General features: G+C 41.1%; 2 protein-coding genes across 2 annotated transcripts in view; both read left to right on the top strand.

The window, feature by feature from the left end:
• The first annotated feature begins 7,918 nt into the window (after positions 1-7,918).
• Positions 7,919-15,840, top strand: slc30a8 (solute carrier family 30 member 8). Its single transcript, XM_041955329.1, has 9 exons — positions 7,919-8,304; positions 9,535-9,701; positions 10,338-10,484; positions 11,340-11,493; positions 11,696-11,853; positions 12,083-12,195; positions 13,302-13,407; positions 13,526-13,660; positions 14,940-15,840. Exons 1-9 carry the CDS (start codon positions 8,231-8,233, stop codon positions 15,083-15,085), a joined length of 1,200 nt encoding a protein of 399 aa, XP_041811263.1. The 5' UTR covers positions 7,919-8,230; the 3' UTR covers positions 15,086-15,840.
• A 6,887-nt stretch (positions 15,841-22,727) lies between these two features.
• Positions 22,728-26,508, top strand: part of med30 (mediator complex subunit 30) — a 38,778-nt gene continuing 34,997 nt past the window's right edge. The window contains exons 1-3 of the mRNA XM_041955673.1: positions 22,728-22,812; positions 23,477-23,749; positions 25,833-25,991. Coding sequence (XP_041811607.1) covers positions 23,570-23,749; positions 25,833-25,991 — 339 coding nt within the window. The 5' untranslated portion in view covers positions 22,728-22,812; positions 23,477-23,569. The remainder of the gene's footprint in view (positions 22,813-23,476; positions 23,750-25,832; positions 25,992-26,508) is intronic.

Below are 26,508 nucleotides of genomic sequence, written 5' to 3'. Positions count from 1 at the left end.
CAGTGTATAAGAATCAACTCGGCAGGCCATTTCAACTGCAATCTGCTGTTTGCATCACTATTTGTCTACACAGAGAAGAAAAGCTTCTCTTGCTTAATCAATGCTACACAAAAACAACCATGAATGCATTTAGGTCAGTGTTTAATACAGGATTCATATGATCCTTTGTCACACAATTTCTATACGAACTTAAAGGAATAGTTTACACGTATTCACTTTCTGGCTGAGAGTGAGATAAGAAGTTGATACCACTCTCATATCCGTCTGTAAAATATCCTATGAATCTACAGCATGGGGTCGGATAGCTAGCTTAGCACAAAGACTGAAAACAGAGTGAAACAGCTAGCCTGGCTCAGTCCAAAGGTAATGACATCCAGCTACCAGCACCTCTAAAGCTCACTATTTAACTTGTGTCTCGTTTGTTTTATCTGTACAAAACCTGCGTAAAAACGACTATGAAAAACGAGCTAAGCTAGCTGTTCCTTCTGTTTGTAGTCTTCATGCTAAACAAAGCTAGCTGAATGTTGGATGGAGCTAACTCTTGGCAAAAAAAGCAAATGAATCGCTGCCTTCAGCTTGGGAATATGTGTACACCAAATGCTTGCCGTTCATGTGGTTAAGCTGTGAGAAAAATGCTGCTAGGCAACGGCAATGTCGCGAGGCTAACAATTTAGCAAGCTAGCAAGCGGGTAATGTAATGCAGGAAATGCAAAGGCATGATGATGGTGAGGCCATTGGGAATATCACCATTTTCCTCAGACATGTAATGCAGTTACGAAGAAAAACTCTATACGTCTTAAATTACAACACAATGTTCCATGACCTTCACCATTTCTGAAAACATCAGCCATTTTTATTTTGGTGACTCTAAAATATCTTACAGTTGCTCAAGATTCATTGTAGTCTATCGAAAATGATTGTGTTTAAATTTACAGTATCATATTTTGTCATGAAAAAATAATTAACAGGATAAATTGTAAAGAAAGTGACATGATGTATTTTAAGGATTTGAATGAAAATGAATTTTGCATCAATATAAGGCCATTAAAAGCCTACGTTTTTACATGTTTTCCTGTTTTCCTGTTTTTTTGCATTTCCTGAAAATGCAAACAGGGAAGTGAATTCACGGTGGGAAATCGCAAAACGAGTTCATCTTGCTCCACCTTGTCTTTAGTGGCTGTCTTAGAGGATAAGCTGAGGAGAGGCCTCACAAGTTGAATTTCTTCCAGTAGTTTGAAGTTTCAGGGCACAGAGCTTCTCCTGCTGAACGTCTTCCTCGATAAAACCCCTGAGGAAAGGAGCGGCGGCATCTTCAGGAAGGATACGAAGAAGCCCACCTCCGCTGAGCCGCAGTAGATGCTGCCGCTTCCTCGCTCGCTCTCGGAGTCCCAATAGCTGCCCTCCTCTTCCTCCTCGTCCGTCTCCTCTTCTTGCTCCTCCTCAGATAACTCCTGCTTGAGCTCCTGGATGCCGGAGTGGAGCTCCATCAGCTGCCGGATCAGAGCTTGGTCCTGGGATCGCATCTCCATCTAATCATAGAAACATAGAAAGTTTTTATTCTTATACATTTTAGATATTGATTGATGGCTAAAGAGGAGAACAGACATGCAGACCCAAATATATGATGAAGGAAAGAAATCACCAATTACGAACCCCTGAAACTTCAACCAAAACCCCAGAAAGACTTCTTCTGATGAAGCTGAGTGTGTTCATGCTCAGTATGAAACCACAGCCATTTCATTTGCCTTCTTTCAAATGCAAATGCATCTTTCTGCTGTTCTCTTTCTTACTTTTTTTTTTATGAGAGGCTGTCTAATTGCCGGCATTGTAGAATAAGATATTCAGAATTCCACCAACTTCAGAGTCCAAGTTTGTCCTAAGGATTGAGGAATGTCCCTCAACAAAAAACCCTCCGAGGCCGATCTGCATTTCTTTTCTCTGTTAATTGCAGCGCCAGGCTGAGACTGGGCTCCGGCTCAAAGATGCAGCTTCTACCGCCTTTTGTCGACACTCGGAGGAACGAGAGAAGAAACGTGACCTTTTCATTCTTTGCGGGAGTTGGAGATTGTGGGCATGCTGGGCTCCACCTCCTCATGCCAAACACCACCTCTATTCAAATAATGTGCTGGACGCTGTGTGTGTGTGTGTGTGTGTGCCCCCTTTCTTTACTGTTCCACTGCAAACCATCCTGACCACAAGTCTTAATTTCTTTCTTTCTCTACAGGAAAACATGAACACGGCGCCCTGGGATTTGATTGGACGTGATGGTGGCCGTGCTGAATTGAATCCTAATTTAATTACATTGTGAACACAGGACAGAGAAGTTGGACCTCTCAAGAAAGTGACAAAAACCTCAGCAGATTTGAAGTGGAAATAACTGGTTTATTGGCTTTTTAGTGTGTCTTTGCAAATAAGAACTATAGGCAGAATATTCTCACCTTCACTGCACCTCCTATAGGATGAAAATCTCACTCATCACAGTAAATTTTACAAAAGTGATGAAATTGAGCTTCACAAGGCAATATTTTTTTCTACTCATTTGCATATAATGTACACAGCCTCTCTCTGTATACATTGTCTATTTGTTCAACTTCTCCTGTTTTCTACAGCTCCTTTTTTATTCTGCTAGTCTGTTGTAACAAGAGAATTTCCTCAGCGTGAGATCAATAAAGTCTTATCTTATCTAAATAAGATGACACCGTTGATTAAAGCCAAACCAGGATAAATCTACTTTCTGAAAACATGCTGTCTATCCGTTATCTATTTTACTTGAATGTACAATAAAACTTGATATACGACCCTATTTTTAATGGTCAGTCTGAATTTACACAAGCTTCTGCCTTACTTATCCTGGATTTGGTCAAACAAATACATATTTATTGAAGACTTAGTCTTTAGTTTAGTATTTAGCGCTCAGAAAAATCTGTAAATTTGATCAGCTTCCCATGACAACTGGGCAAACTCCATCTGCCGATGAAGATCATGTGATATGATTTGAAAAGTGCGAAACAGCTTCTATGTGGAGCTTGAGGTGTTTTGTTAGCTTCAGCTTCCAGGGTCAAGAATGAACCTGGAACCTGGAAGCTGGAAAAGACAAGAAAGTCCTTCAAGTGCTCATTAAAATAACAAAATACAGAAAAAACAAATCTGATACAAAATATACAATATTAGTTTGAACACCTATATTTCTATTATGACTGGAAAAACTTCATCAGCTGATGAAGATCATGTGATGTAACTCAAAAGCTGAAGAACATCTTCTAAATGGACCTTGAGCTTTATCCTGGATTTTAAGAGTCTCCTTCTCTGTGTGCTCAGGACACTCGGTTGCCATGACGAGCTGTCTGGGTGGCTGCACTAAATGGCGAGTGATATATTAGGCCGTGACAATGAGCCTCACAGAGGTGCAAACAGACACACACATACACACACGATTGGACACATAAACACACACACTGCCGGCCTCTTTAACTGGAGAGGACGGTTTTAAAGGGGCTGACATTGTAACAACATGACCTACATGCATCTTAGGAACAAAAAGGCAATAACGTCGGCTCCTCGCACAAAAACATTCACGGTGGCCCCAGAGGTCATTTCGCTGAGGTGACAAATGACTTGACCTTCAGCATGATGCACAATAAAATGCTTTTATGTTACTATCATTACTTCACATTGGCTGAAAGATTCAATTAAATGCTGAAACTTTCAAGTCTGTGCTCAACTCAAAACTCAAAACATATAAAAAAGTACATAAAAGTAGAGATAATACCAGCAAAATGTACTTAAAGTGACACTATGCAAATTTTGCACAACAGTAGTTGCTGTGGCAACTATGAGATAATGCTAAATAACACATAACATCATAGTAATATTGAGCTAAAGCTTGCTAACATAGCTAAAATTAGCCATCATAAGCTACTGGTCATAGCAGACCAGCAACCAAGCAACGGCAAATTTGAGTAAGGGTGCATTTAATTACCAATGAATTCAACTTTTCATTTGTAAAAGAAATAATTAGTTATTGCTTATTTCAAAAGTTACATAGTCTCACTATAAAATATCAAAAGTAAAAGTAGTCACTTTGCAAAATGGCCCCAGAGTGTTGAATTAGTCCTGAACGTGAATAGTTTTTAAACTTTTGTGCACATGATAAATATTCTAGCACATTATTTATTATCTTGTTCCACAAGACTTTACAACTTAATTGTTCGCATAGCGCACAGTGACCTCATGTAAATCCCAGCATACGTAGCTTTGCAACATGAGTAGATCTAATCAACCACAAAACAGCTGTGTGGTTATGCAGGGCCTTTAATCTATAATAATGTATCATGTTTTATAATTGAATCACACGTTTTGTGTGTAAAATCAAAGTAACTGTTATTTAATGTTGTTAAATTTACAATATTCAACTCTGAAATGTAGTGGAATAGAAGTGTAAAGTAGCATAAATTCTCCTCAAATACACCTCAAAATTATCCTTAAGTACAGTATTTCAGTAAATGTACTTGCTACTGAAAACCCACAATGATGTGAACTTCATTTAAAATACAGACAGAAGAGCGGTGGTCTTACCAGTTCTCTTCGCAGCCAGGCCAGTGCACTCTCTATGTCCAGTTTTCTGCCTTCCTCTCCAGCTGTGCAGCCTTCACCGAGGCAGTCGGTCCTGCTCCGAGGATCCCTGCACGCACTCTGTCCTGCTGGTTTGCAATCGTCAAAGGTGGAGGTCTTGCAGGAGAAGTCCCGCAGTCTGGTTAGGACCACTTCCATCATGTTAGGTCAAAGGATTTGTCTAGCTGCCTTCCTTCTGCAGACCCTCTGCTGTGTCTTGCGTTGCTCTCAGCTGTAGTGCAGATTCAGCCTCGTCTGATCTCGCTGTCTCTTCTGTTATGAGATGATCCCTCGCAGTTCTGACGACTTCTAAGGAACTCACTCTCTCTTTCATTCACACTCCTGCCCCCCCCCTCGCTTTCTTTTCTTGCTGTCTGTCTCTCAAACATTACACCCCAGCTCCCTGGTGAACTGGCATCGCCGGAGTGTGAATGGGGAGCAGGTTTGACGTCAGTGCATTGTGCAGATGCCTGACCTGGACTTGTTTACCACTTTTGGGGCCTTTTTATCAGACCCACACACACACACACACAGCAGTGATCATTAGGATGGAGAGGTGGGGAAGAGGCGGGTGGTTGCTAGGGCGACAACAGTTGTATACCTTCAAAAGTACCAGGGCTTGCAGTGGGTCTGGTCTGTTGTTTCGTCAGTTAAAAGGGGATGCACTTATAGATACACAAACATGCACACACAGCCCTGTAGTGGAAGCAGAGCTCTCATGATCCGGTGATTTGGCCCGTTGCAGGGTCAGGATTTTAAGAACAGTGTGAACAGCCATGTGTAACTAACCCTTCTCGTGCCATTTTCCCCTCACTCTGCAGCCCCTGGCAACCCTGCCACCGTCTATTCACTCACTGGCAAACCAAACACAGGCCCACGCTCTGTGCAGACCACAGACGGTATCGACCAAAATAGCCGCCAACACATTGAAAGCTATTTTTAGAGTCAAACTGAGTCCACTTTTAGAGCACTCCAAGAAAGCAAATGTTGGAAAGGATAAAGAAAGCTGCCTTTAAGTCTCATTGTGCAATTGTGTCATGCTCTCAATGCTGCTTTCAAAGACACTGAAGAGCACTGATGTAAGCTGTATGAGCTGTAACGTCACCACTTGCTTTGTGAATAAGTGAATATGTTGACAACTATGTTTGGGCAAAAGCGATCATCACATCTTATCTGTATCGCACAGTTTGAATGTGCACGTGCTTGTCTTCATTGCTGTGGGATGAACAAAGGTGCACCAGTCACCGAGCTGCACCCTACGCACAACAGAGGTGAGCATGTGTTAAATCCAAGACACACAACACCAAGCATCACAAACGCTGCAGGTATGACGGACAGGAGGCCAAACCGGAGCTCAAATCTAAAAAAATACAGAAAGAAGCTGCAGCCAAACAATCAGTATATAAATTAGAAGTATTAATAATATATCAATTAGCATCATTAGCATCCTGGATTTTAAAGATCTTCTCTGTGAAAAACACAAAAATACTGTATCAGCTCCCTCTTGACAACACAGATGTGTAGTACATGGGAGCACAAATACTTGCTGTGGGTGGTTCATTGTCGACACCTTGTGGTACATTTTGGACTCAAGCATTAACTGGTTCCTCTGTTACAGAGCCACAGAGATTATCCATCTGTACACACAAAGAAGATCATTTATGCTTTTAAAGGATTTCCCTATAGCCTAAGCTTGGGTAAAATAGTAATTGTCAGCATGACCTTAACTAATTCAGTTCTTGGGGGCAGCCGTGGCCTAGAGGTTGGAGAAGCGGCTTGTGATCGGAAGGTCGTTTCCCTCACCGGACTGGCAGAAAAAATTTGGATGTGGTGGAGTATCCTCCCCCCCTCCATTAGCCATCTGATGTGCCCTTGAGCAAGGCACTTAACCCCCCAATATGCTCCCAGGCGCTTGAATGCAGCGCACTGCTCCTGTGTGTTTCACTGGTGTTGCATGTTGCATGTTGCATGAGTGTGTTTCAGTGAATCAGTGATGGGTTAAATTGTAGAGAGTAATTTCCCATCTTGGGATTATTAGAGTAAATAAAATAAAAATAAATAACTCACAAATCCAAGTAAGATGCTGTTCCTAATCCATGCAATCAAAATTTGTAGCCTACATTCACAGGAGACACTAGCAAATATTAATAACAATAAACTGAATTTGTATTGCAGCTTTCATACAAGAAATGCTGCTCAAGGCGCTGACGAGCAAAGAAATTACATGTACCAAGTGCGTGATATGAAAAAGACAGTCTGGCAGCTTTAGTACCTTTTCAGATTACAATTTTTCATTTTTCATTTTTCATAACCTGAAGTAGGAAAAAACTATTTCAAACCCTGTTGGATTAGCTAGAGAATGAATTGTCACAAAGCTGCAAACTCACATGACTCTACAAACATCTGATGATCTTATAGAATATGATGCGCTGCTGTAGATTAAACTGCCCAACAAAATCAGTGCAGCCTTAAATGCAACACACACATGAATGCAGCAGTAATATTCATCCAAAGACATAAACTAATAAGAAACAGACAAGGAGTATTTTATGGCACAGTGAGTACTTTACATTTCATCTTTTTAGTACATTCTGCTGACAATATGAATACTTTTGTTTTAAATGCAGGCGTTTTACTTGCAGTGGAGTATTTTTACAATGTGATAATAGTACTTTTACTTTGGCAAAGGCTCTAAATACTTCGTCCAGCACTAAAAAGAGAATACAGGGAATGCATAACATACGATGGAAAATAAAACCTAATGAATAATAGGAAGAGAATAAAGTTTAAAATGGAGTACATAGAATGCACAAGATCAAGTAAAATACAACATTTTTCAGAGAGTTTCAGGCAGACAGATGAAAGCTGCTTCAGGCAAAAATGTGTATTAAAAATAAACATTTTTCACGCAAACAGTGGTATCAAAGACTAAATATTTAAGGAAGAGGCCTGGGTCAGAAATGAGTGGGCATGTGACGCACGGAGCGCACGGCACTTTTGATTTTATAAGTTTGATTGTATAATCGGTGAGTGCCGGCTGGTAAGAGGGGGTGGGCGGATCCCCGAATGAGTTTGATAGTTTTGGCTGGGTGACCAATCAGGCGCCCCGCCCGATTCTGACAGGCGCCCATCCAACTAATAACTCACAGGTGAGTTTACCATCAGCTCTTCTGACCGCAGTCTGCCAAGCACGAGCCCAGACCGGTTGTTTCAGGGCGTGACAGGCGCTTCAAGCAGCAACCTGTAGCTGAGACAATTGGTGCCTTTTAAAAAGTTTGCCACCTCCTCTCCCCTCTTCTCATCACCCGGGTTCAGAGGCGTTGCAGGCGGCCGTGAGTTTGCACACGGTGCGAACGGTGCTGGTCACAAGGCTGCATCGCATATTTGGCTGTTTGCAGCGGCTGGCTTCAGAGTATGGTCAGCTGTCTTTCTCCTCAGAGGTGTCAACGAGGCCTGAGGAAGACCAGCGCAAGAAACAGGCCTGAGGTTTGGATGAGCAGAACAGCTGCCTGAGAAGCACTTTGAAGCTGAACTAGATCTGGGTTTAAAGGATGTTTTCGTCCCAATCTGGGCGTTGAGGAATTTCTTATAGTATCTGACATTGTCCAAGACATCAGTCATGTTCAAGAAGAGGGATCCAGAGAGACATTCCCTGGTGTCAGGAAAGAAGAACACATACAGCACTGAGGGGGGGTAAGCTTTGTTTCTTCTTACGATGCAAGTTTGGAACAGAAGAACTTATTAACTTATTACTTAATAACTTAATTTTATTAACTAATTATCTGTTAATCGTGTGTTATTAAATACATTTTGTGTTTATCTGAAGTGACCCAGTGAATTTTAGTGACGCACACGCAAACACACACACACACACACACACACACACACACACACACACACACACACACACACAGAGTGGAGTGTCCACCGCGGCTGTGTGACGTGGGCGGGGTCTTTGCTCACGCTCCCTAGTGTTTGCGCTGTTTTCCCCCCCTCATGGCTGGTCTGGGGTCAGCTGGGATTAGTAGTGCGCAAAGCGGGCAGCTCATTTGACCGTTTCTCCTGCTCTTCATCCGGTCACATTACAAACACGGGAGGTGCGCACGGAGCACTGCGGTGACCTCGTTATTCATCCCGTCGGTCTGCCTCCTCCCCAGCCGTCACGTGTCTGCGGGGATGTAACCCTTGCTGGAAAAGCATTGTTGGTGCAATTATTTGCCTCCTGGTTAGAATGTCTGCAGGCCTTCTCCTAACATCTTCTGTTGGTTTATCTGCTCATTTTTATGCCTCCTGCTCCTTAAATTGTGTTCATCTGTTATTCGTGGTGAATATTGCACTCATCAAGCAGCTGATCATCTCACCTTGGCAGCTTTATTAGCCCTTTATTAGCCCTCCAAGGCTCCTCTGTGACTTTTTAACAAATAAATAGACTCTAGTTTATTTCTGTGCCACAGTGAAACACATTTCTGAGTATAACTTTAAATACACCCTTAAAGCAGCTGATTGACACCATAAGAAAGAACTGGAGCATGAAAAAGGCAGCAGACTATTGGCTTAAACACAACTTTAATATAAAATGAAGCAAATCTAAAAGAGGCAACAAATTTGACAGTGGATGAAATCCTTTATCAGTAAAACTCTGGATTTTGTACTGATGTTCACACAAAGCGACCATTTTAACAATTTTGTGTCCTATTTAAAGGCTTTAACACTTTATCAGTTAAATGATTGACAGGTTGATCAATAATGAAAATATTTTTTTGCATCTCCTTTTGAATCAGCTAAAGGAGATAAAAGACAGTGTCATATAGTGTACAGATTTGTGATTAAATAAAAACGACTTGAATAATCACAGAGCTACTGCTCAGCTTCATGCTGTTATCGGCTCTCGCTGTCTTCATTCTGGTGTTCTTGTACATCCAGCACGCCCGACCAGGAGGCAGTGCAGATTGACGGCACCGGCGGCATCAAGCATTGCCACGACAACAGCCGTGCACGGGAGGATCGCGAGCGAGAGAGGAAAGTCGCCAGGAAGAGGTTGTACTTGGTCTCTGTCATCTGCCTGATTTTCATGATCGGTGAAATCCTTGGTGAGTTTCTCTCACTTTCTTTAATCTTTGATCCCTGATCGCTCTGCCTCTCCTTTCTTTCTGACACTCAGAGCTGGTAGATTTCCTGTCATTAGCAGTGAATATCTGATGCCTCTTTAGTTTGATCATCATTCATTCACTCATTTGTTAGCTTTCTTTTGTCTTTGTCTCCTTTCACTTCCTGTTTCTCCTCTCTCTCATACACTTCCTGTTGTAGCCAAAATGTAGTGCAGATGTTTATGCTTCCTGGTTGATGAATCTGAATGACTCTGGTGATCATCTCACCTTCTGAACTAGCGCCACCATGAGGTTGACACACTACAGGATGGATTGTCATGTCATTTGTTAAACACATTAATGTCGCCCTCAGGATGAATAGCAATAACTTTGGTGAATCTTTAACTTTCCTCGTAGTTCCATCAGAAGTTCAGTTTGTTTATGGCTAAATCCTTTAAAACTCACAACATCCCCATCAGCCTCAGCTGTAGTTTTGCAGATGCTAGCATGCTGACACATTCAATAGCTGCCGCAACACTGCAAAAATTACTGTGTTCTGTCTGTCTATCCATCTATCTATCCATCTATCCACCTCATTTCATCAGTATACATTCATATTAATTTCGCATCTTTCTTCAGGTGGGTATTTTGCAGGCAGTCTTGCGGTTATGACAGACGCTGCCCACCTGCTGGTGGACTTCACCAGCTTCATCATCAGCCTGTTATCCCTCTGGCTCTCCTCCAGACCCGCCACACACAAGCTCAGCTATGGCTGGCATCGTGCAGGTACACTGTAGACCGCGCTACAAACGAATGACCAACATTTAATCGGGTTTTGTTGAATTTACGGCCACCGTCGCCTGGAAGGTTGAGCGATTAAAAAAAAAAAAAAAAACATTTAATTGACATTTTCAGGCTTAACATGGGCAACAATAAAAAACATGAAAAGGAACAAGGCCTTTCACTTACCAACAGTTGTCAGTTTTCTCCAGTATAATTCATATTGATCATATCACAGCTTTATGGTAAAGGTCAATTTCAATATAAAGTTTATTTATTTAAACTAGATTTTGCTGTGATTGTGATTTTACACAGGGTTAACATTTCTATTCTGATTTTAGATTTGTTACTTCGCTTAAAATCGATTTCTCCTGACATTACTTTCATACTCATGTCGCTACTGCCCACATTCTCACGAAATTGATGGCTGTGGTAGGTAATTAACCTGAAGTGCTAATGGGTCCTGCTTAGGAAAGAGCCACCTTAAAGAGGCCTAATAGAATTGCTAATCTATATTCAGACAAGTAGGAGGATAATTGTTGTGCTTCATAAAGATGTTTTTCTTTTACGAGGGTAGAAGAAGATTTCAGACCTCCAGTGCTAACTCTGTTCTAAGTATGTTAATGCTTAATTGGCCAAATTTTACCAGAACATCTATAAAATGTTTAGTCTGATAATAAGAGGTGAGCCATTAGCTGGTCTACTCACTTCTTACTCAGCTGTGTACTGAATTTCAAGCCATTTTCAGGTTGTTTTTGTGCTATTTGGTAGTTGTAAAACCTGTGATCTCGAGCAACTTCCAGCCTGTATTTGTTATTTTCCCCCTGCTTTATTTTTCTCCTCATCTCCTCACCCATGCAGAGATCCTGGGTGCGCTGCTGTCAGTTTTCACCATCTGGCTGGTAACAGGAGTGTTGGTTTATCTGGCTGTGGAGCGCCTCATCAGCGATGACTACACCATCGAGGGCACTGTCATGCTCATTACCTCTGGTTGTGCTGTGTTGGCTAATATTATGTGAGTGAAATGCACACTTAGTCTCATTTATGCAGCTTTTATCAGCTCACAGTGCGTCTCTGAATATTTAGGATTTGATTAAAGCCAAGACAGAGAGGAGGGCAGCACCAAAATCCAGTTTCATGGACTCTTGAAGTTTGTGTTGTGATGTTATCTGAGTTGATTAGTTTCACACTTTGAAAGTTATTCCTCCTCTCAACAGCATGGCCCTCACCCTTCACCAGTCCGGTCACGGCCACAGTCACGGTGGTCTCAGCTCGCACGGCCACAGTCACGAGAAAGGAAAAGAACGCAATCAGATCTCAAATCACGCCCACTCGAACGGTGACCATGCAGACTTGGAGAACAACAAGAATCATGGTATACTCCCAGCATACAAGTCATTTTGTCACTTTCCTCTCAAACATGATTAGCCTTGGCTATGAAACAAAGAAAAACTGCAACATTCCTAGTGCACAGTGTTCTGTAGTTTGACTGAATATGCACTGTGGGGGGCATTAAAATCCATTACAATGGCATGTGTAATGAATTATAATCCAGTGTATAATTATATTTAGAGCACGGACCTTATTGAACTACGTTCTTTCAGGACAAAAGGTTCAGCAGGCCAATGCCAGTGTGCGAGCGGCCTTTGTCCATGTGGTGGGAGATCTTCTCCAGAGCATCAGTGTGCTCGTCAGCGCCTTCATCATCTTCTTCAAGGTAAGGAGTCTCCGGGGTTGTGCACATAGTGTGGGAAGCCCTACAGAGTAAAACTCAAGCCCAGGAGGAGAGGTTAAGAGTGCAGTGTAGGTGCGAAATACATTTTAAAAGTGGGTCAGTATAATCCTGTTGAAAGTTATTTACAATAAAGATTTTAGAAATGATTCGAACATGAAATGATTATTATTTACTGTAGCTCTTGGTGTGTTATTGAAAGAAAACAGCAGTATACAGCGTTGATCATCAAAGGGGCTGGTGGCAGGACCATCAAAATGGTTTCCTTTGATTAATTTCCAAAGCTGAGTTTGGGATTTATGATTGACCTTCTAGAGCTATTTCCTTCCCAAAGAAGTAATTAAATTCTACTGAATCAGTTTGTGTGACCAATGCTGTAAATGCAAGAAATAAAATGTAATCATTCCTTTTTGTAATTCAAGCTTTTTATTAAGTTTTCCAATAAATAAAAACCAGATTGCAACACAAGACAACATATTAACATGGTGCCGTGGTACAATGTAATCATGTAAGGTATAAAGTCGCCTTAAAGATTGGATTAAACCAGTTCCTCCCTCAATAATGTGTTGTCACATTATTGCATATCAGTTATTGCATTATAGTGAAGCTGTCCCTCACTTAGCTAATGTTATTTTGTTTATTGTCAGTCTTTTGGCTTGAATTTGGCTGCTGTCGGTGTGATTCAGTACTGTAGCTCTCATTTCTTAACTCCAGCGTTATTTTTAGCTTCCAGCCTTGCGCTGCTCTGTATTCTCAGTGCTCGCATTTTCTGTCCACATGCTGTTTTGTTGCTTGGCGTCTGTTTGCAGAATGCTCAGTGATTTCAGTGTGCTGCAGATGCTCTCTCTAGTCATTCCCGTGCAATTAAGAGCTTCTTTTACATAGGAATTAAGCAGTTAATTGTTGCTGTGTCCTTTAGTATTGTGCAGTTAGTTCCTTTCTTCTAGGTAACCATTGCTGAAAAAGCACTTATTCATAATAATCTTCAGTACAGCTCCAATGACCAGGACCAAAGATTATTGAATTATACAGATGATCAACATGTCTGATAATACTTAACGTTCATTTTCTGTGTTATTTGTTTCTCTTAGCCAGAGTATAAGATGGCTGACCCCATCTGCACCTTCCTGTTCTCCATATTTGTCTTGTGCACCACCTTTACCATCATGAGGGATATTCTTATTGTCCTGATGGAAGGTGAGGCTCTTTCCCTGGCCTTAAATATATGATACAGCTTTCAGTCTTGCATTGTCATACTCCTTATCATTTCTTACATTTCCACTCCAGCGTTTTCTCTTTTTGATCCATGACTCAGGTACTCCAGCAGGGGTGAGATACAGTGAGGTGCGGGATGGTCTGCTAGCAGTGAAGGGGGTGACAGCGGTGCACAACCTTCACATCTGGGCGCTCACCATGAACCAGGCTGTACTGACTGCACACGTGGCCATAGGTGAGAGGAAACTGTCATGCTGAGATGCAACATATTCTCTTGTGAAACTATGAGCTGTCTGCATGATTCAACCTACTTTTGCCACCTGTCACCATACATAATGAATGAATCAAAACACTGTCGGTGGGCGTATCAATGCAAACACACATAAAAGTTCAAACTAATGCACACATACATTTTTTTATATATTGAAGCCCCTCTCTGCAGTTGTTTTGATGTCTTTTTTTTAAATTATATCGATTGTCATATTTTCTTTTATGTGTATCAAAGGAGATATGAAGAAAATAGGGACTAGTTGGTAATTTAAGTCATTTAGAACATCTACCTGTAGCCTCACAGTCTAATCAAGGTTGAACTTAAGGTGGCGTGCAAACATCCACTGAGCTAGCCAGACATGCAGAGATTAGCACTGCCACATGGTTTCAGGATAGGAAAAAGATTTAGTTGAACGTCATCTGCATAACTGTGACAGGAAAAGCCATGTAAGTGAATAACAACCAAGCAACTTGGTGTGAAGAGAAAAGATAAAGGGACCCAGAACAGAGCCTTGTGGGACCCCAGCAGTGACGCAGATTGTCCACCAAGTACTTTAAGTTTGGTCCTTGAGGTAGTATGTGAAGAGAGCAGAGACTCTGTTCTTGGAGAAGATAGAAGATGGAAAAGAGTTTTTGGGGGGTTGGAGAATGAAGATTGAAATTTGGATTGAAAGAAAAAGCTTTTAGCTACAGATAAGGAGGCAGAGAAAGAGGAGAGAAGAAACTGATGGCCAAATGATTGCTCCAAATCAATAGTATTGTACTGTGCCATTAACACTTTAGCAAGTTAATGTTGATGTTCACCGCAAAGCATTGCTGAGTTTTACAGCTGAAGATGAAGTACAATTTAGATTTATGAAATTTATGCTGAAAATTGTGAAGTTGAGCCTGAGGTCCTCAAATGGTCACTATACAGAGAATACTCTTTCCTCTGGCATCAACCTTAGGCAGTTTTGTTCTTTTTAGACTCTGAGAACAGCAGTTATCGCTTCATTATTTCTTCCATGCAACAGTTTTGCTTTCTAGTGCATAATGAGCACATGGCCCCTTTTGTACAGTCGATGAACGAGCACTGCAATCTCAAGGGGCTGCTGGCGTGCCTCTGGACGTTTGTCTCTTTTCTTCTTTGCCGAATCCTCGAGTGCTTAAACAGGTTTTCACACACATGAATATTCAGCAGAAACACACAAGGTGACGAACAGTTGTTTATTGCTGTTTCCTTTGTTTTCTTCGCTCCTCCACAGATGAGTCAGTGGATGCTCAGACTGTCCTAAGAGAAATGACACAAGCTTGTTTCTCCTCCTACAACTTCCACTCTGTTACCATTCAGATGGAGAGACAGGCTGACCTGAAGCCTGGATGTACTCTGTGTGAGGACCCCAAGATGTAGGAACCTGCCTTTATATGATCTGAGAGAGATAAGACCAAGCTATGTTTTAGCTGCTGTAACCTCTGGTGAAAACAATATGTAGTTGTTCTGCTCTGCTCATTGGGCTCTCAGGTCTTATGTTTTAGTGTGACATTGATGTCAGAGTCAAATGACAAAGAAATGCCTTTGTGCTGAGATTCCAGAAGAAATGCTCATATTGAAATCACAATGAGCATGTGCCTGAATGAAAGACAGGCTTCCTCATGATTGAAACAATTTTAGATTAAACGCTCCCTTTCGCCATCATGTGTGAAGTTTTACCCTCATAACTTTAATATTTGTGAGTTGTTTATGCTTTTAAGTGTCTTCATGTTGAATCAGAAATCACAATTCACTGTATAAGTACACTGTACAGTTAATCTTTTCTTTACCTATACATGTGATATGATTGTGTTGAGTCACTACTAATTTACACTTCTATTCATTATCCTAAGTACACATTTAAGTTGTGGTTGTTTAGCATCTTACCCCATGTGAAGCATAAAATACTCTTTGTTGGAACATTAGCAAACTGTATCAACCTAAGGCACAGGACACAGCCACAGGCATATGCACACAGTCTGGTATGTAAATATGGACCAGTAAATATTTCTATGCATTGACTCCTACACCAGCAACCTTAGAAGTACTGTATGTGGAGAGCATCAAGTGTATTTTAATACCAACTACCTTTGTGCAATTGTAAGGTACACACTGAAATGAATTATTCAATAAAATTGTCCTTTTTCAAATATTCTGTTTTATGAGTCTTGCTTTCAAAGTTTGATTTACATTGTCATAAAATCCTTCATTATGAAGCACTGTATCCGTTTAACCCCTTCCTGCCAGCAGCAGCTCCTCTGTTGCTGGGCAACAAGCTCCAAAATGGATCCATCATCTTGAGGGGCACATTGATGTTGAGTCCCTCGACCCCACCTGACCTTAGACCATGTTTGTCGTTTTCTTAAACATGCAATAATTAAGAATGTGAAGCAATTTACATCGATTATTTTAAGTTGAATTTTAACTTTCTCTGGAAAATTCAAAGGATGTCACATTTATGCTAGCTACCATTAGCTTAGAAATGGAGTCTGCTAACAGCAACAACCACATACATCATCCGAGTCCAACACAAACCCTAAAGTCAAAGCCCGCGTAACTGCAAAGTGAAATATATTGTGATATTGTGGTTTTAGCTGGGTACTTGCTTGCATATTTTGATGAATTGCTAGCTAGCTATTGTGCCAAAATAGCCCACCGTCTTGAACATCAGCTAATTAATTCAGACTTGTGGTGCTGATCTGGCCGGTAAATTGGCCTGCTGTTTGCAAATTACTTCATCAGCTAAATTAACGGCGCAACCAACACCAAGTCCGTGCAGCGTAGCTAAGTTACAGCTAGGTGCCAAACTTACTCACTCATGTTAATGCTAGCAAAATCTGAGTGGGGATGATAGTTTGTTAGTTTGCCTAAAAGCTTCATTAACTAATGTGATCATGATAGCCAAAATAAATAACTTAGAAAATTTCTATAATCACCACCATTAGCTTATTTATTTTCACCATGGTTTACTCCACATAAGGTTTTCTTTATCTTAAAGTAGCTTCAAAGTTATTTAAAAGCATCTTATTCATGTTTCATGGATCTCATGTTTTTTTTTACGGCTGCATCAGCCCATCAGATTGAAATTAAGATGTCTTGTGCATCATTTTATGCAAATTTTCCTCAAATTCAGCCCGGCATACTTGGGAACTTTGGGACCCCCACTAGAATTTAAAATAGTTTTGCGGGTTTTTGAACAATGTTTGGCTGCGCAGCAGTGATTTGTGATTCACCAGTTGGCCCCTAATTGCTTCTTAAGGAGTTTTAGACATACTGCTGTGGCTACATGTAGCATTTACATATAAATTAGTGTGGTTGACTTTATAAAGAGGGATTTAAAATCTTCTGACATGCGATCCATCAGACCTTAATCAATGAGGTGTTTGTGTCCTTTAATTTTGACAGATAGATTGATAACTTCTGCTTATTTCTTGTTATTTTTACTCTTCTCCTGCAGTCTGTTGCTTTATTTTCTTTTAATTCACGGCACTTAGTGACAATCTGCTCTAAAAATGTGCTACATAACTAGACATTCTTATATACTATATAAGAAATGAAATAACAAAATCATATCAGTTAAAAAAAAGCCCAGCAAAAAGAACATCAGGAGTCATACACAATATGGCGCCACAGCTGTTAGGTGCTGCGGTAGTGTCCTTTCAGCAGTGTTGAAAAAGTAGCAGACTTGACCTGTTCCCTTGTGGATGGACTTCATAATTAAGCTCGTTTAGACTTTGCATTTGAGTGCAGCCACTATAAAAAAACACTTTTTATGCTGCCATTGTCTGCCAGTTCAACCGATTTCAGCTGATCTTGAAGCTGGTTGTAGCTGGTACTGGTGGTGAATATTACACTCATTACACAGCTGACCATTTCACCATTAAATGGAAGCATTTAAATTGCCACACTGAATTTCTAAAGCTCCTAACTTTAAAGAACTAAATAGAGTAATTTCAAGTTTATTTCTATCCCAAAATAAAACAAACTCACTTTTTTTTATCATTTTAAAACTGGAAACAGGCTGATGAACACCGTAAACATCACGAAAAGAGCTGTAGTATAAGATGACACCTAAGGCTATGGTAGCTTGTGCAAGAGGGCATTTTTAAACAGTTGTTTGAGCTTTAAAGGTTAAACAGTTAATCAATAAAGTGAAAAAAATAATAGTCAGGTCAATCGATAATGAAAATAATTGGCTGCAACCCAAACAAATGTTAGGCATCGTTTTTTAGTTATGGTTTTGCCATTCTCTTTAAAATTGTACTGATGACATAATTTTTGACTGCAGGCCTACCAAATAAGAATGGAAAAAATAAGGACTAGCTGGTGAAGAAAGTAATGTAGAACATCAAGCTAACGTTAACTACATGGCAAGATATTTTTCTCAGGAGTTTTTTGAGGCAAACAAAACAAAGGTTACGCTGCAGGCGATGGTTCGTTAACACACTCGCAGTAACAATGGCTTTTAGCTCTGTGCTTCTGATACCTTGTTCTACTCCTAATCAATGGCATTGAACGGTGACAAGCTAACGTTAGCAAGGTAACGTACAGTTTAGATTTATGAAATTTTTTGCCGAACATCGTAAAGCTGAGTCACATGTCCTCAAATGGTCACTTTACAGAGAATACTCTTTCCTCTGGCATCAACCTCAGGCAGTTTTGTTCTTTTTAGACTCTGAGAACAGCAGTTATCGCTTCATTATTTCTTCCATGCAACAGTTTTGCTTTCTAGCGCATAATGAGCACATGGCCCCTTTTGTACAGTCGATGAATCTCAAGGGGCTGCTGGCGTGCCTCTGGACGTTTGTCTCTTTTCTTCTTTGCCAAATCCTCGAGTGCTTAAACAGGTTTTGGCACACATGAATATTCAGGATAAACACACAAGGTGACGAACAGTTGTTTTTTGCCGTTTCCTTTGTGTTCTTCTCTCCTCCACAGATGAGTCAGTGGATGCTCAGACTGTCCTAAGAGAAATGACACAAGCTTGTTTCTCCTCCTACAACTTCCACTCTGTTACCATTCAGATGGAGAGACAGGCCGACCTGAAGCCTGGATATGCTGGATTTACTGTGACATTAATGTCAAAGTCGAGTGACAAAGAAATGCCTTTGTGCTGAGATTCCCAAAGAAATGCTGATACTGAAATCACAATGAGCATGTGCTTGAGTGAAAGACAGGCTTCCTCATGACTGAAATGATTTTGGAAGAAAATACAAAAGAGTAATTATTCACGGCAGATGTCACCTCCTCCAGATCCGGTGTGAACCTGACCGGTCGGTTCGTACCGTCATGCACAGGAATTGGATCCAAATGCAGACGGAGGAATGCAGCTGTGTGATTTCAGTGACTTATTGAAGAAATAGCTTCCTGGCAGCTACAGGTAGGCAGACAGGTAACAGATAGGCAGGTACAGGTCCAGGTAAGCATAACAAAAAGAACAAAAACAAAAGCAGAAACCAGCAAGAACTGACAAAGCATGTGGTCTGGTTCCATACTGTTTCTTTGAGCATTAACATAAACCTAAGAGACAGGCATTCTGTAAATATAGATCAATAAATATATCTATGCATGGACACCATCAGCAGCAACCTCAGAAGTGCTGCATGTGGAGAGCATCAAGTGTATTTTAATACATGATCAAAATGTTTTCCTGCTGCCTTTGTACAGTTGCAAGGTACAAGCTGAACTGAATTATTCAATAAAATATTCCTTTTTCAAATCCTCTGTCTTACTTTCAAAGTCTGATTTGCAATGTCATAAAATCCCTCAGGGCGAAGCGCCGCATCCGCTTAACCCCTTCCTGCCGATTGCAGCTCCTCTGTTGCTGGGCAATAAGCTTGCAAATGGATCCATTGTCTTGAGGGGCATTTTGATCCCTATTAAGCGTCCATCACCTCCTCGACCTTGAGCTAGTTTGTGTGATTTTTAATGCACCTAGGTGGCCATTTTGCAGCACCGGGGGGCTCTGACATGTTATTGACACTTCAGTGTTTACTGCTCGTTTGAGTTTGACCTTCCTCTGCCCTGCTGTTTCCTGCAGTAAGAGCTATGGGCGTCCTGGGCTGCAGCAGCACGGTCGAGGGCATCATTAATAATAGCTGACACACAGCTGGCTGGTGCTCTCTTACTTTAAGTCATTTATTTTGAAAATATTGACATTGAAAGCTCATATTTTAGTCTCACATATTAACATTTCTATAACCACCACCGTTAGGCCTAAACGTGTTCACTTCACGTTAGGTGTTCTTCTAATTTAACAGATTTTAGTTTGTGTTTAACAGCATAACACACAATGTTTCACCTTTGTTTCTCCTGAATGCATCATATTCCACACATTTTTATGGCTGCACCAGTCCGCCAAATTGAAATTAAGATGTCTTGTGCATCATTTTATGGAAATTTTCCCCAAATTTCAGCCTGGCAGGTATGGTATCTTTGGGAACTTTTGGGACATCCACTAGAATTTAAAATAGTCGGGTGTGTTTGAGCAATGTTTGGCTGCACAGCAGTGATTTGTGATCCACCAGTGGGCTCTTAATTGCTTTTAGATACTTAATTACTTGATAGAAATGAAATAACAAAAACATAGGAGTAATAGTAGTTAAATCTATCATACTGTATGCAGATGTCTTGTATTGGTATAACAAGGTGCTTCATTCAAATGGCATACGTCAGGATTGAGAATAACTATAGAATTTATTTATTTACACACAGGTATGTACAAGTAAGTATTTCACGCTTAAGTAAGTATATGACAAGTGTATTTACATATTTATGATAATACAGGGATATGAGTTTGTAATACCAAAGAGGCTTTTAATGAAATCTCAGAGTGCTGATAGGAGTATTCTTAGATCCTTGCTCACATGCTCAGCTTCCCACCTATACACGTCATCCCTGTTTCTCATATTACCTTCATTAATCTCATTCTTGTGTCCAGGTGAAGTTTGCTGGGAGCAGCTGAATGGACTTTACATCCGGCTGCCTTCAGTGCAGATCATTGTACTCCCTTCTCTCTCCATCTGGACTTAGCCCTGCAGGGACCAGATCAGTATGTATTTAATTAAAGCATGAGTAATGCACTAGGTGGCTAGATAATCCGTTTTAGTCCTGATACCCCCTCAGCTAATAATTATTACACGGTTTGCGTTCAGTCCGTCTCCCTGTCAGCTACCTTTTGCTCCCTCTCCAACTCCTCCTCCTGGCTTCTCTCTCTCTCTCTCTCTGTCTCACTCTTGCTGTCTCACCCTCTCACATTCAAGGTTCAAGCCCCTGTAGCGCCGATGAGGTGATGCGGTGCTATGTGCCTGCCGTCAGTTTCAAGGTAATCTGTGTTGCCTAATGTATTTTTATGCAAGGGGCCTCAATTACATGCACACGATGTACAGTATGCTGCATGAGACACACGGTAATGAGATACTGCCCTGCCTGTTTGTTCAATATTTTATTTGAATCTTCTTCTCGCTGCTCTCCAGTTAGGTTTGTGGCCGTGGCAACCACAGGCGAACTGAAAATGATAAGAAGCTTGACTTTGTGATGGCATTGCTTTGTGAAGTCTTTACAAGAACGTTTTGTCTCAGTGAGGTTCGATTACATTAACATGAAAAAGACTTTTGAAATTAAAGCATTCCCCCTCAGCTCGCCTTAATGTGATCAATGCATTCTGTCGCCTTCCTATTCAGTTTGATCAGTGATGACAGATGATCTCTCAAGACCCTATTGCTCAGCCCCGCCCCCATGATAAACACACACAGGCACAAAATGAGCTTGCACATACACTCACACACCCACATTTCAGCCTATTCCATCGATGTGATGTGTAAATGCACTTATTTTTAAAATTCCCTCAAATAATGTCAAATGTATAATTCAGCAACAGAGCAGGGGAAAGCATATCTGTGTCACTACCTGCCTCCACCCACTCACCATCACTACTCTTTCGTCCCAATTAAACACACCAAGAAGACAGTCTGCATGATTATGGAGAAACTCATTTCCAAATGGCATGCCTCAGTTGGTCTGGCGGCATGGCAGATGGGGATTGTAAGAGTAATGCTCATTCATCCTGGCAAGCAAACCAGCACTCCGTCTGCAATTAAGAAGTTGTGGGCAGTCAAGTGAACTTGACACAGTGTTTTTCATATCAGTGTTGCATGTTGCAGATAGTGTGTGTTTTTAGAGAAAGAGACTGAGCGAAAAGAAATGACTTCAGGTTATTATTACACAAAATGTGTTCCAGATAAAAGAATATTGAAATCCAGCCTGTAACCCCAAATTTGAATGAATAATGTAAATTAAGTAATAGGCATCCTAATCTAGTTTTTCAGCCCCACTCAAGCCTGAAGGCAAAGCCTTTCTTTTTTTTCAATAAAGCTCTTATTTCCAGTCTCTGTAAGTCAGAGCAGTAATTCTGCATGGCAGAGAACATGCTGAAGAGGCAGCTTTGTGCAGCCTCCTGTCTTTTTCTGACACCTCTTGTATTTCAAATTAATTTAAATTCTGATGGCTCACAAAATAATCCAAGCACAGCTGTACAGTATAAGTAATGGATGGATGGGTGCATTGAATGATTTGATTTAGCACAGAGCAGACGTACATAACACACCCATTTACGGGATGAATTTGAATTATGCTGACTAAAAAAGTTATAATGACCCATGAGAAGCAATCATGTGGTGTAAATTGGCCTGGGGGCTGATGAAGCCAGATGTGTGCGACTTGGCTGTTATTTAAGAGCAGTCCACCAAGTGGCGCTATTACCCTAAGCAGCATGAACAAGTTTCAGTGCCCCTTGCTTTACCGTAATGTTGCCGTTAAATTACAAACAATTTGAAAGGAGGATGTCAAGATAAAAGAAAAATATAGGTTAACTTTAGTGTTAATTGTTATGACATTTCTGTCCATGAAAATTACAATATCTTCTAGTCGTAAACAAATCATATTAGAGCACAAAAAAAAAAGATTTTCTGTGGCACTTCTACTCTGTCATTTACTGCTACCAGTCGCGGTGTCAAGACGAATTCTCGCGATAGTTGCGGTGGCTGGAACAGAGGAGCAGAGCAGGAAACTTGACATGTCAACAAAACAGATTAATAATCACCACACAGGTAACATTACGTTGTCTAATGTGCTATGAAATGAATATGAACACTCACAGCGATGTAAAGTTGCACGTAGGGTCGGAATAATGAAACAGCACACATACACACACAAAAAAAGAGCCGAGAGAAAGCTGAGGTGTCGGGTAGAGTGACTGTCCACTTAGCTATTGATGACAACCACTCAGCATGTTAGCTAATTAACCCGTTATCAAACTAAATACATTTGGATGTGTTATTTAGAGTCCAGGATAGCCTCTGACAGACTTGTACTGCTGTAAAGGCTCGTTTAACCGTGTCTGAAACCCCGGTGTACAACTTATATTCAAGGCTATAACGTTAGCTCAAACATTTTATCAGTGTTGAGTCTCTTTAGCCCGACAGCGTGTCGTTTTCGTTGATTGGTGACAGCTCGGAGGCTTTCAGAGAGCTGTGCTGCGTTTCCTGAGTGTTATAAATGAGATTGTACTTCATTAACCGCACTTCTGTGGCTGACAAGCAAAATGTTATGCCAGTATACTTATCCATCAATATGACTGTCGTTTTCTTTTTGGACTCTAATCAGAAGAAATGCTGTGACTTCCACTAACTGTCAACTTGTCCCACTTTCTTCCTCCTCATCTTCATTCACTCTACATTTTCTTCTCCTGCTCCTGTATAACGCCAAATGAAGGCATGTAAGGTTTGTGCCGGTGTGGAATAGTCTGACGGGTAACCTCACCAGGGACCTCGACCTCCTCCACCAGCATCTTCACCTGCTGTCTCCATGACAACCCCTCCGCTTGTGTCGCCCTTTGGCGGGCAGCCTCCGCCGCCCCAGCAACAGCAGCAGGCCCAGGCAGCACGGGACGTCAACACGGCCTCGCTGTGTCGCATTGGCCAGGAGACAGTCCAGGACATTGTCCTCAGGACCATGGAGATCTTCCAGCTCCTCAGGAACATGCAGGTCTGTCTGTCTGCCCACACGCCTGTCAACTATGGTTACACACCTCCTTCAGTTTTCTGTTTGCCGCTCCTCCTTTCTTTCATGTTTTTTGCACATTTTTTCCCATAGCCCTAACGCCCTTACAAAATGCTTAACACCATAAGAACAATGGTATGGGAGGAGTATAAACACACCATTACTGAATGCACTGTACAAAAGATAAAACAGCAGAATATAATCATAAAAGGCCCAACGATAAAAAAATATGAAAGAATATACTGAAATAGTAATAACAGGTCTTATGATAACATGACAGAGCACTATTATGCAAATAACAAAACAGCTGTCATCGAGGAAGGCAATTCTTTAAAAGTGTGTTTTGATGCAGGATTTAAAAACAGACAATGCAAGCTGACTGAAAACTAAATGGAAGGCTGCACCAAAGCTGAGACATCAGTACAGCCGGCCAAAAGGTTGATTGATTTTTAACTTCAACTCAGGATCAGCTCGAAAGTTTGCACCAGAGGGATTTATGGATAGTAGTGAGTTTAAAGATCATGTAATCTGGTGACCATGTAAGGCTTTATATAGATTCTAAGGGAAATTTGAAGAAGTTAAAATTGTTGGTAATGTAGAAATAGTTTGTTCTTAGTAGCATGCATGCAGAATTCTGCACACAAAGCGTTTTGGCACTAATGGATATCAGCATAAGGATGCAAAAAGAGGTAAAACAGAGAAAATTTAAACCCTCATGTCTTTAATATTCCTGAGTAGCTTTTTGTGTGGCCAGACTGTTGAATTCAAAGTTTTTGGCAGAATCGTATGATTGTGTTTCACCTGCCTACCAATGAAAACAAAATGTTATGATGATGAATAATGCACATTTCCCAACAGTGTTGGGAAACAATGTTGTATGACAAGTGTTGTCAAGTTATGATAAGAAATCCAACACTGGCTAAGCAAAGGTTTTGCTCTTTTGGGTTTTCAGTGATTTTCCTGTGTTGTGTGATTACTTTCTCTCGTCTTTCTCTCTTTGGTGGTAGAGTGCATAAGAAGCTGTTTTAGAAAAAAAGCCTAACTTTTGGGTTTTACATTTCTTATTGAGAAACTAATCTTTTCCTTCAGAGACTGCATCACACACCGTCTGTTGTTATGTAAAGTCCTTATACTGATACCTCAAATATGTCTTTAATTTTTGCACGGTGCATTAGTGCAATCTACAGCAGTTACTTTAAAAGTTAATCTAGCGGATTCCTTAAGCATTTTATTCAGGATATCAGGAGTCTCTATATCCTTTTGCTCTGCAGTTCACATGTAGTTCAGTCCTGTCGGAGTCCTGAAGACGAGGTCAGCATGAGTTTATCATGGATGTCTGCCTGCTCCTCTGAGATGCTCCTCCAGCACCTTGTTAAAATCACAGCCAGAGACGGGCCAAACAAGCACACCTCAGCCACAGAATGCACAAACAGCATTGTTGTGACTTGTTTTTTAGATCACAGGCTGTCTTTATGCTCATAAAAATTCTTCATTTATCTTCTGTTCCCTCCCTCCCTCCTCTGTTTGTCTGTCTGTCTGTCTCCCCTCTGTTTCTCTGTGTCTCTCCCCTCGCTTCGCTTGCCCTGAAGGCAGACTTGTTTCATGTTATGTAGGATGTTTATAATCAGACAGTCCTGCCCCAGAGGCTTGCCAATCCTCTCAATAAAAAAACATCTTGTTACAGCCATTGTAGTTAAAAGCCAGTGATGCTGCCTCAGTATGAGAGTGAAAACATTAAGAGTGCAGCAGCTCAAGCAGCTAAGTTTGTGTTTGGTAGTTTAAACTGTGAGTTCATTATCAAGACCGGTTACCATGCTGTTGCATGAACATGTTAAACACATTTTTAAGGTTTCTCTGTAGCCTGGTTTCTCTCATTCTTAAGTCGGCAGGAAACTATCACTTTGTTATCGGTTTAAATGAATGTGGATTAGTAGTTAGGGAACAGCCGAGGGTTTGTAGTGCTTTCTGCAGTCAGTGGGAATCAATTTCTGTTCCTTTTTATTAGCACGAGCAAAATTGTTGGCCTGTGCTTTGCTTAACACAATGTTTCCTCTGCGGTGCTGCTCAGCTGCCTAATGGAGTCACTTACCACCCCAACACCCACCAGGACAGGCTGGGAAAACTCCAGGAGCACCTACGCATGCTTTCTGTGCTGTTTCGCAAGCTACGCCTCGTCTATGACAAATGCAATGAAAACTGCGCCGGGATGGACCCCATACCCCCAGAGGTGAGACATGGCGACATTGACAAGATTTGACAGCATTTCCTCGTATGAATGTGAATGGATGTGTTTGTGTACGTGTGTGCGTGGTTCTGACTGTTTTCAGTTGTTTTGGCCAGTTTTGAATATAAATTTATGGGTGTTGTTGCTGTAGCACCCACTGGACATGTCACACAGGCAGAAGTTGTAGCCAGGGTGCGGTAGCTGGATTGGGCTCATCTGCAGAATGAAAGTGATAATGCTGCTCCAAGCTGATGGTGGAGCGAGGACGGAGGCGTACCCTGGTCGCCGTTGGTGTGAGGGCTTTCATAGAAAACAACTGATGCAAGTGTTTCGATGTGGGTCGGACACTGCAGGTGTTTACAGCTTAATCAGGTAAAATGTATGAGTCAATTGGCACTGGCACCATACTTTTGTTATATAAACCCCATTCAAGAAAGAGTTTACCAATCTGAGGATGCTGGCAGCACTTCCCCGCATTCATATTAAATTAACAGCAATTAGCTTGAGTGACTGTTATGCT

Source organism: Chelmon rostratus, chromosome 16, assembly GCF_017976325.1.
Source record: "Chelmon rostratus isolate fCheRos1 chromosome 16, fCheRos1.pri, whole genome shotgun sequence".
Lineage (NCBI taxonomy): Eukaryota > Metazoa > Chordata > Actinopteri > Chaetodontiformes > Chaetodontidae > Chelmon > Chelmon rostratus.
Note: the sequence above shows the minus strand (reverse complement) of the source record. Positions and strands in the feature narration are given on the sequence as shown.

Excerpts from the sequence above, each read along its gene's own strand:
- slc30a8 (XM_041955329.1), top strand. The coding sequence starts at position 8,231 with ATGTTCAAGAAGAGGGATCCAGAGAGACATTCCCTGGTGTCAGGAAAG. Across the intron at positions 11,854-12,082 it reads GGAGAACAACAAGAATCATG|GACAAAAGGTTCAGCAGGCC; the intron begins GTATACTCCCAG and ends ACGTTCTTTCAG. Across the intron at positions 13,661-14,939 it reads GACTGCACACGTGGCCATAG|ATGAGTCAGTGGATGCTCAG; the intron begins GTGAGAGGAAAC and ends GCTCCTCCACAG.